Source organism: Schistocerca gregaria, chromosome 2 (assembly GCF_023897955.1).
Source record: "Schistocerca gregaria isolate iqSchGreg1 chromosome 2, iqSchGreg1.2, whole genome shotgun sequence".
Taxonomy (NCBI): Eukaryota; Metazoa; Arthropoda; class Insecta; order Orthoptera; family Acrididae; genus Schistocerca; species Schistocerca gregaria.
In genome coordinates, this window is record NC_064921.1 from 988,141,174 (window position 1) to 988,152,802 (window position 11,629).

General features: G+C 44.1%; 1 protein-coding gene across 1 annotated transcript in view; it reads right to left on the minus strand.

Annotated features, from left to right (window-relative positions):
* LOC126336081 (uncharacterized) overlaps nucleotides 1–11,406 on the minus strand; it is a 272,829-nt gene extending 261,423 nt beyond the window's left edge. The window contains exon 1 of the mRNA XM_049999561.1: nucleotides 10,949–11,406. Coding sequence (XP_049855518.1) covers nucleotides 10,949–11,406 — 458 coding nt within the window. The remainder of the gene's footprint in view (nucleotides 1–10,948) is intronic.
* Between the last annotated feature and the right edge of the window lie 223 nt (nucleotides 11,407–11,629).

The following is an 11,629-nucleotide window of genomic DNA, read 5'->3' on the forward strand; positions in this document are numbered from 1 at the left end:
CCAGTGCGGCCACAGGAATCAAGCATTCCGATGATTTGGAGCCTCAAGGCAATCAACCTCGTGGGGAACAGAAGACTAAGTTACCACACAAACAGCTAATATGCCACAAATGTCACGTATAGCCATTTTATTTGTAGTGTACAATCAAATCTGCAACACTGAAGTAAATATCGAACATAAATGTCAACCGTTCGAACGCAAAGGTTTACACATACATGGTAAATGAAATGTAGAATCAAATGCGTCGGTTCTTAAATGCAAAAACAGGCACACTTGACATTTGTCGATTGTCGGCCGCGGTGGTCTCGCGGTTCTAGGCGCGCAGTCCGGAACCGCGCGACTGCTACGGTCGCAGGTTCGAATCCTGCCTCGGGCATGGATGTGTGTGATGTCCTTAGGTTAGTTAGGTTTAAGTAGTTCTAAGTTCTAGGGGACTGATGACCACAGTTGTTAAGTCCCATAGTGCTCAGAGCCATTTGAACCATTTGAACCATTTGTCGATTACTGCGCCATCTACCACTAATGGAAATCAATGGTTTCAGTAAACTGTAAGTATTTTTTGGAGTAGAATTCGAATATGAAATAAAAATGGGGATTCCCTGTTTGAAAACAGTAAGTTGACCCCGCTCACGAAAATGGGTGGCTAAGGGGTGGCCAATTGTAGCACACATACGTCCCCTTTACTAATATTAACTTATTACCTAAAATTTATATTTTCTGCGATGAGTAAGGTTGTGTCCAGTTAAAACAAATGTCGTGTCCACTCCGCAAGCCACTGTGCAATACATAACAGCGTTATACTATACCAATATTGTCGATTTTCTTTCCTGTTCTACTCGAGTATTCGGCGAAGGAACAAAAAAACAGTCTACGTACCTCTAAATGTACACCTACGTCTCTTATACGTATGCAAGATTTACTATGGTAGCACCAGAATGGTCGCGCAGTTTTCTTTAGCTGTTTAGCGAAAAGGGTTTCGCGAGAACTACATGGTGCGTCTTCCAAGGCTTCCCATTTATGTTCCTCCAGCATTTCTCTAACACTTTCGCAAGGGCTACACCGACCCATTACGATCCTGGCAACGCTACTATGAATCCGTCTGGTTTGTGTTTTCGTACCTTGTTGATAAGCGCTCCAAATAGAGGCACAATACTCTATAATTGGTCGCACTAGCTACTGCATTTCCGCAGACCTCAGGTCGTTAGCGCCAATGTTTCTTAGCACTCTGATAAGTATCCGTCCCCTCTCCCTTGCAGTGCCGCATACTATTGCAGCTCTCCCAAATACCTTACTGAAATAAACGTTTAAAATTACGAAGCCGCGTGCTGAATAAGCTTCCACGTCCTTTATACACTGAAGCGCCAAAGAACTGGTATAGCCATGCGTATTCAAATACACAGATATGTAAACAGACAGAATACGGCGCTGCGGTCGGCATCGCCTATGTAAGACAAACGTCGGCGCAGTTGTTGGATCGGGTACAGATGCTGCAATGGCAGGTTATCAATATTTAAGTGAATCTGAACGTGGTGTTTCCCGTACGACCATTTCGCGAGTGTACCGTGAATATCAGGAAAACAGGTAAAACATCTCCGACCTCGCTGGGGCCGGAAAAAGATCTGCAAGAACGGGACCAACGACGACTGAAGAGAATCGTTCAACGTGACAAAACGGCAACCCATCTGCAAATTGTTGCAGATTTCAATGCTGGGCCATCAACAAGTGTCACGATGCGAGCCATCATCGGTGTGGGCTTTCGGAGCCGAAGGCCCACTCGTGTGACGTTGATGACCGCACAACACAAACCTTTACGTCTTGCCTGGGCCCGTCAACGCCGACATTGGACTATTGATGACTGGAATCACTTTGTCTAGTCGGACGAGTCTCGTTTCAAATTGTGTTGAGCGGATGGACGTGTACGGGTATGGAGACAACCTCATGAGACCATGAACCCTGCTTTTCAGCAGTAGACTGTTCAAGCTGATGGAGACTCTGTAATGGTGTGGGGCGTATGCAGTTGGAGTGATATGGAACCTACGATACGTCTGGATACGATTCTGACAGATAACACGTACGTAAGCATACTGTCTCATCACCTGCATCCATTCATGTCCATTGTGCATTCCGACGGACTTTGGCATTTCCAGCAGGACAATGCGAGTCTCCAAACGTCCAGAATTGCTACAGAGTGGCTCCAGGAACACTCTTCTGAGTTTAAATACTTCCTCTGCCGGGGACATGAACATTATTGAGCATGTCTGGGATGCCTTGCAAGGTGCTGTTCAGAAGAGATCTTCATCCCATCGTACTCTTACGGATTTATGGACAGCCCTGCAGGATTTATGGTATCAGTTCTCTCCAGCACTACTTGGGACATTACTCGCGTGTTGCGGCACTTCTGCGTGCTCGGGGGGGGGGGGGGGGCATACACAGTATTAGGCAGGTGTACCAGCGTTTTTGGCTCTTCAGTGTATGCCAATAAAAAAACTAAAGTCCTTTCGAACAGGCACGAAAGCCCCAATGGTACCCACCGAACGCCGTGTCATTCTCAGCTCATATGCGTCACAAGTTGCGGATAAAGAAGGGCATGGGGTGAGCACACTTGTCTCAGTGTATCAGATCGAGTAGGTCGTCAGTTGGTCTGATAGGGGCTGAGAGCACCCCGCTGACCAACAGCACTCGGTGGAGCCGGACGGTTACCAATCCAAATACTAGTCGAGCCCGACAGCGCTTCACTGCTGTTATCTGACGGGAACTAAGTGGTACCACTGCAGCAAAGCTGTTGGCGATATAACAACGAATATAAAGTTAAAATCGCTAAGTGAACTAAATCATCACTTGGCTTAAACCAGACGAATAACTGTCGGGCTTTGGAAGTGTTCTGATTTCCCGAATATTTCTCAGCCTTCGTCGTTAGGTGCTGGGATATATCAGTAATCCGTTTCTAGGAGAGCTTTGGTAACAACGTAAAGCAACGGCTCTCCATCGACAATATTGTTGTTGTTGTTGTTGTTGTCTTCAGTCCTGAGACTGGTTTGATGCAGCTCTCCATGCTACTCTATCCTGTGCAAGCTGCTTCATCTCCCAGTACCTACTGCAACCTACATCCTTCTGAATCTGCTTAGTGTACTCATCTCTCGGTCTCCCTCTACGATTTTTTCCCTCCACGCTGCCCTCCAATGCTAAATTTGTGATCCCTTGATGCCTCAAAACATGTCCTACCAAACGATCCCTTCTTCTAGTCAAGTTGTGCCACAAACTTCTCTTCTCCCCAATCCTATTCAATACTTCCTCATTAGTTATGTGATTTACCCATTTAATCTTCAGCATTCTTCTGTAGCACCACATTTCGAAAGCTTCTATTCTCTTCTTGTCCAAACTATTTATCGTCCATGTTTCACTTCCATACATGGCTACACTCCAAACAAATACTTTCAGAAACGACTTCCTGATACATAAATCTATATTCGATGGTAACAAATTTCTCTTCTTCAGAAACGCTTTCCTTGCCATTGCCAGTCTACATTTTATATCCTCTCTACTTCGACCATCATCAGTTATTTTACTTCCTAAATAGCAAAACTGCTTTACTACTTTAAGTGTCTCATTTCCTAATATAATTCCCTCAGCATCACCCGATTTACTTTGACTACATTCCATTATCCTCGTTTTGCTTTTGTTAATGTTCATCTTATATCCTCCTTTCAAGACACTGTCCATTCCGTTCAACTGCTCTTCCAAGTCCTTTGCCGTCTCTGACAGAATTACAATGTCATCGGCGAACCTCAAAGTTTTTACTTCGTCTCCATGAATTTTAATACCTACTCCAAATTTTTCTTTTGTTTCCTTTACTGCTTGCTCAATATACAGTTTGAATAACATCGGGGAAAGGCTACAACCCTGTCTCACTCCTTTCCCAACCACTGCTTCCCTTTCATGCCCCTCGACTCTTATGACTGCCATCTGGTTTCTATACAAATTGTAAATAGCCTTTCGCTCCCTGTATTTTACCCCTGCCACCTTTACAATTTGAAATAGAGTATTCCAGTCAACATTGTCAAAAGCTTTCTCTAAGTCTACAAATGCTAGAAACGTAGGTTTGCCTTTTCTTAATCTTTCTTCTAAGATAAGTCGTAAGGTCAGTATTGCCTCACGTGTTCCAACATTTCGACGGAATCCAAACTGATCCTCCCCGAGGTCCGCATCTACCAGGTTTTCCATTCGTCTGTAAAGAATTCGCGTTAGTATTTTGCAGCCGTGGCTTATTAAACTGATAGTTCGGTAATTTTCACATCTGTCAGCACCTGCTTTCTTTGGGATTGGAATTATTATATTCTTCTTCAAGTGTGAGGGTATTTCGCCTGTCTCATACATCTTGCTCACCAGCTGGTAGAGTTTTGTCAGGACTGGTTCTCCCATGGCCGTCAGTAGTTCTAATGGAATGTTGTCTACTCCGGGGGCCTTGTTTCGACTCAGGTCTTTCAGTGCTCTGTCAAACTCTTCACGCAGTATCGTATCTCCCATTTCGTCTTCATCTACATCCTCTTCCATTTCCATATTATTGTCCTCAAGTACATCGCCCTTAATATTGGGTCGCAAATTTATAATAGTGCACAGCAGAACAAAGACGAACAAAATGCGTAAATAAAATGTGCCAATTCGTAATACGTTTAATAAAGTATAACTGCGGCGATGCATTCTTGAAATGTGTGAATATTTCCATTATTTTAACTCAGTCGTCTATTACGTGTTTTAACAATGTTGCACGATCATGCACTCATGATTCATAGCATTATTATTTTTTGTTGAATGCTACTAACATTTGACTTCCCCCTCTCCCCCCCCCCCTCCCCACGCCGCAAAATTGGTAGCTCAGTGTTGCAGGACCCCTCACAGCTATTCGCGATAACAATTATGCAAAAAATAGTGAGCTAACGGGAATTCGGCTGTCTTCAAAAATATCGTGAAAATTGACGTTTCCCTCGTTCATTGATCTGAGAGCATCAGTTTACTTATGTTGGTAACTGGTAGTTACTGAACATTAAAACATTGAATTTACAGTTTTTTCTCTCACCGTTGACGTACGTGTATAATTTTAAAATGAGAATTGGAGGGAGGAGATTAGTGTTTAACGTCCCGTCGACAATGAGGTCATTAGAGACGGAGCGCAAGCTCGGGTGAGGGAAGGATGGGGAAGGAAATCGGCCGTGCCCTTTCAAAGGAACCATCCCGGCATTTCCCTGAAGCGATTTAGGGAAATCACGGAAAACCTAAATCAGGATGGCCGGAGACGGGATTGAACCGTCGTCCTCCCGAACCAATGCGCCACCTCGCTCGGTAAAATGAGAGTTCATTTCCAGGGTAAAGAAATATGGCTCTAGATATGCTGTCAAAGGAAAACATGCTACTTACAATACACTGTATTCTGGTAATAATTGTACTAGCCTGATGAAACTCTTAACTCTTTTCTAAGTTAAAAGAGCTGTAAGATTGTTTCATTATTGAGGAAACAGTAATTTTCGGTAACGAAACCAGCAAGCCTTTCAGAAATGCAAAACGGCGGATCCTCAGACAGAGGTGAAGGGAATTCTGAAACGCACGGAATTACGCATTCAAACTGCACAACAATAGGTTCTTATTTTGCCCATAGGATCATAGCAACGAACTCCAATAATGTTGACATGACACAGAAACTATTGGGTGCATCTACAGTGGCAGGTCTCAGCCATGTGGATACACTTCAGTGTTTCACAAGTTAGTGCAAAAGGAGCTTTAAATGCGAACATTTTTGTTTACGCTTCATTGTGACTCTTGCCGAGCGGGATGGCCGGGCGATTTGAGGCGCCATGTCACGGATTGCGCGACCCCTCCCGCCCGAGGTTTGTGTGTTGTTCTTACCATAAGTTAGTTTAAGCAGTGTGTAAATCTAGGGACCGATGACCTCTGCAGTTTGGTCCATTAGGAGTTCACACACACACACATTATGGCTTATTGATATAGAATAAAACAACAATTTTACCGTTCCCAATCACTGGAAGAAGTTTTATTATTACTTTTACTGTAGTATTTACACAGAGTGCCACACATAAAACCGGTACTCGCGGACCAATTAAATCTAGTCGAATTGCTTGTGAAGTGGCAACACGGTCTCGAAATGCCGACGCTCACCAGCTCCAGCATCTCCTATAAACAAGTAACTACATATTTTTAACATTACTACTATCCATTCTTTTTTAGTTAGTTCATTTCTACTTGAATCTCGGGCCTGAAGTGTACCGGTTTTATGTATTTTCGTACATCCTTTGAACCAGAGCCCTCCACAAAACAATGATCCATGCACTTAAAAAGTGTTTTATTTTGTTTTTCTCTAACAGCCATACACAGTCGTAACACAAGTATATACCACATTAATCTACATAAATTCACCTGATGATGGACGTTTAAGCTTCCGAAATGCGCCGTGGATATGAATAAATAGTGACCGATAATAGTGAACTTCTGGCAAGATGTTTTTACACTAGAAATGGTTCAAATGGCTCTGAGCACTATGGGACTTCTGAGGTCATTAGTCCCCTAGAACTTAGAACTACTTAAACCTAACTAACCTAAGGACATCACACACATCCATGCCCGAGGCAGGATTCGAACCTGCAACCGTAGCGGTCGCGCAGTTCCAGACTGAAGCGCCTAGAACCGCTCGGCCACACTACTGGAGTTGAGCCTTGAAGGATCGGCGCAGTAATGTCCCAGTAGAAAACTTTGTAATTATACCGTTGCTTTCTTTTGAAAAACTTTCCTCAGTGTATCGTTGCAGTCATTTTTTCTTTAATTTATTAAGTTGGTGATTAATGCGTAGCGTTTTTGCTGTTCATGTTGGTATTCCTGTCGCTGTGGGTTTATTTATGTATTGTAATTATTTGTTTCTAGTTCACTGTTGCTATTTCAGTTTAGATACAGTCGTTCTGCCATTTAGAGATAGTGAGTGGAGCTGAGGGCGCTAGAAAATGGCGTGTCAAGTGGAGAAATGGAACATTTCAAACATATTCTTCAGTTTGAGCTCCGTAGAGGGGCAGAGAGAAACATCTGTGACTTGCATGGGAATAATGCGGCATAGCAAGGCAAGAACATTGTTTTCTCGTTTTAAAGAGAATTGTTTCGACATTAGGAGGACCTTGGAGGTTTAATGTAGATCTTCTGACCGCATTAATTCCACAATGATCCACGTCATTGTACTTGAGAACTGGCAGATGTGAAGAAGTGTGATTATTCCACCAACGCGCGACATTTACATGCAATGGGGAAGATTCAAAAATCGGGTGAATCGGTACCGCATGTTCTGAGCCAAAATCATTCCCGTCATCAGTTGGCTCGTGATCGACACCGATGATTCCTATCCTGCATCATTACTAGTGATGAGAAATAACATATTTATGCTGGCATAAGGAAAAGAAAGGAATGGCTGAGCCCAAACAAAGTGTTAAGTGCTATACTCGATACAGTGTTGTCTCCGATGCACTCACATGTCCCTAACGTGCCCGCAAAGAGCTCTGACGAAACTAACAAAAAACACTGTACACGAGTTGTGTTGGGAAGTCATTCCACACCCACCTTATTCACCTGATATCGCGCCCTCGGATTTTTACGTTTTTCGCTCTCCATCGAACTTTTTTTCGATGAAAATGTGCTCCGAACAAGCTTCGACGAGATCCTCGCCTCAAAACAACGTGATTTCTTCTGCCGTGGAATAGTAAAGTTATCCTACCGTTGGCAGACTTTTGTAAATAGTGAAGAAGAATATGTTATTGATGATTAAATTCTCTGTTATGTGTATCTGCTGTGTTCATTAAACTTACAGAGAAACGCTACGAACTTATGCACCAACCCAATATACAGAGCGTTCAAAAAAATGTTTCCACTGTTTAAAATTCCATAACTGGTAAAGTAATTGACACAGTGTCTCATCTTTGGTAATGTAATAGTTTGAAGTTCTGGCAATCGCCACACAAGCGTTGTATTGCGTTGTTTTGTTTTGTCAGATGACAGTCGCCAGATAGTCAGTGTTTTGTTCTTAGTGGCACCTAGTTACTCGAGTAAACATGGCGGGCGCAAGGCTTGCATTCGATGAAAGGAAGTAAGTTCTGAAGTGGTATTTTAAGTACGAAAACATTAATGAGTTTCAACGGCAATGGCGAAATGAGTGTCAAACAAAGCCACCGACACGTTTAACGATTCGTCGCATTCGAGACAAATTTGAAGCCGAAGGCTGTGTTAAAGATTTACACAAACAACGATCTGGACGACCTGTGACAGTAAGAAGTCCAGCTAACTCCCGCCGTGTGTTACAACAATTCACTCGCTCACAACAGAAGTCTGTGAGACAGTGTGCCCGTGAAACTGGAGTGAGTCGCTGAAGTGTTCGGCGAATTTTGAAGGCAGCAAAGTGGAAGTGCTATATCCCACAACTGCTACACGCAATGAACGAGTACGACCTTGATCGTAGAATGGAGTACTGCGAGTGGTTTACTAACGTGGTGCGCAACGATGAAGAGTTTGCAGAGATGATTGTGTGGTCTGATGAGGCACAGTTCAAACTCAATGGTACAGTAAATCGCCACAATTGCATCTACTGAGCCGCCGAAAATCCGAATGTTCATGTAGACAAAGCCGTGAATTTAACAGGAGTACATCTGTGGTGTGGGTTGTCTTACCGGGGCTTGATTGGGCCATTCTTCTTTGATGGCACAGTTACCGGTGAGGTGTACCTTCAGTAGCTTCAGATATCCATTTTACCTGCCATCCGAGGCGTGCATGGAGACGGAAGAGATTACTTTCAACAAGATGATGCCCCAAACCACTACCAAAATCGTGTTAAGGCGTATCTCGACGAAAATGTACCAGGAAGATGGATATGCCGTAGAGGTGCTGTGGAGTATCCACCACGTTCCCCAGACCTAACTCCTCTGGACTTTTACCAGTGCGGAACACTAAAGGACGTCGTTTATCGACAAAAGCCACGCACATTGGATGCACTTCGAGAATCCATATTACATTCATGTGCAAATATCCAACTGAACACGTTGCAGTCAGTAGTTCGTGCTGCAATTCGGCGGCATTGTTTGTGCGTGGACGTCAGTGGTGACTATTTCGAACACCTACAGTGATATCTTCAAGTTGTCCTTTAAGCTACACTATCACCAAAAATGGAAAAACTCCGTCAATTAGTTTGCAAGTTGTGGACTTTTAAACAGTGGATACATTTTTTTGGACCCCTCTGTATTTAGAGCGTTTAACGTTTCGTTCAATAATCTAAATAAATGTGATCTGTGATATCAATAAATTTCATGTAACTGATAGACATATTTTCATTTTGACCGTAACACTGAAAACCAATAACCTAAGGCCAAAATAAGGAACTAGCGAAAAAAAAAACGTCAAAATTGACAAAAATATAATGGCAAAAATGACACCAAAAATGTACAAAAAATAACCTAAGTTGTCCATAAAGTAATACATTTTTTGTAATAATTCCAATCCCAAAGAAAGCAGGTGTTGACAGATGTGAGAATTACCGAACCATCAGTTTAATAACTCAAAGCTACAAAATACTAACACGAATTCTTTACAGACGAATGGAAAAACTGGTAGAAACCGACCTCGGGGAAGATCAGTTTGGATTCCGTAGATATATTGGAACACGTGAGGCAATACTGACCTTACGACTTATCGTAGAAGAAAGATTAAGGAAAGGCAAACCTACGTTTCTAGCATGTGTAAATTTAGAGAAAGCTTTTGACAATGTTGACTGGAACACTCTCTTTCAAATTCTAAAGGTTTCAGGGGTAAAATACAGGGAGCGAAAGGTTATTTATAATTTGTACAGAAAACAAATGGCAGTTATAAGAGTCGAGGGGCATGAAAGCGAAGCAGTGGTTGGGAAGGGAGTGAGACAGGGTTCTAGCCTCTCCCCGATGTTATTCAATCTGTATATTGGGCAAGCAGTGAAGGAAACAAAAGAAAAATTCGGAGTAGGTATTAAAATCCATGGAGAAGAAATAAAAACTTTGAGGTTCGCCGATGACATTATAATTCTATCAGAGACAGCAAAGGACTTGGAAGAGCAGTTGAATGGATTGGTCAGTGTCTTGAAAGGAGGATATAAATTGAACATCAGCAAAAGCAAAACGAGGATAATGGAATGTAGCCGAATTAAGTCGGGTGATTCTGAGGGAATTAGATTAGGAAATGAGACACTTAAAGTGGTAAAGGAGTTTTGCTATTTGGGGAGCAACATAACTGATGATGGTAGAAGTAGAGAAGATATAAAATGTAGACTGGCAATGGCAAGGGAAGCGTTTCTGAAGAAGAGAGGTTTGTTAACATCGAGTATAGATTTAAGTGTCAGGAAGTCGTTTTTGAAACTATTTGTATGGAGTGTAGCGACGTATGGAAGTGAAACATGGACGATAAATAGTTGGAACAAGAAGGGAATAGAAGCTTTCGAAATGTGGTGCTACAGAAGAATGCTGAAGATTAGATGGGTAGATCACGTAACTAATGATGAAGTATTGGATAGAATTGGGGAGAACAGGAGTTTGTGGCACGACTTGACAAAAAGAAGGAACCGTTAAGAAGGACACGTTGTGAGGCATCAAGGGATCACAAATCAAGCATTGGAGGGCAGCGTGGAGGGTAAAAATCGAAGAGGGAGACCAAGATGTGAATACAGTAAGCAGATTCAGAAGGATGTAGGTTCCAGTAAGTACTGGGAGATGAAGAGGCTTGCACAGGATAGGGTAGCATGGAGAGGTGCATGAGACCAGTCTCAGGACTGAAGACCACAACAAGACGTTCGCATTATGTGCTGTGAGTGGCACGGGCTTGTGAATCGGCCGCGGCGGCGGGCAGACGCCGGTGGCGCCAGTAGGGGTTGCGTGACGCCAGTACTCACCCCCTCCTGCCGCGCATGCGCACGTGGCCCGCCATGTGCTCGGCGCGCCTTCCTTCTCCTCCTCTTCCTCTCCCCGCGCTGGCGCGAAACACGGCCGCTGCCGGCGTCTGGAGTTCCCGTTGGCGGCGCTCGCTCTGCCTCGCGACCGATCGAGAGCCGGCGCGATCCGGCCCGGACGACTTGCTTCGCAGAGAAAGGCGAATAAAGTGAGAAAGCTCCGCGAGGAGAGCAATCGTAGCGACTCGGCCTGCGTACGCGAGGAGAACACGGCGCGTTAGTATGCTAATGAGGCGGCGGCGGGGCGGGAGACTGGACGCTTTGCTGCACTCTGACGGTGGTCGGCAGACCTGCCGAATCCCGGCCGCGTCGCAAGGACACCGCCTCCCAGGGAAACGAGGCCCGTCTGCCGAAAAACCGGCGCGCTCGTCTGCGATGACACTTTTTTTTCCAACATTCATTCCCGCCACTTTGTGAGGCGGGCGGGCTGTCTGAAGGTGTTGTAGTGTGCCCTTTGCTGAGAAGGTCGTCTGTCATGACGCGTCGTCTGTCTATTCTTTAATTAATGGTCTATCTCCCCACCACTCCCCACCCCCTCCACCGTGGTGGAGACGTGCATGCTCTATGACCCTGAGAGTTATGCAAACAGGAACATAAGCTCTCCACGCGACCGTCTAACATGGA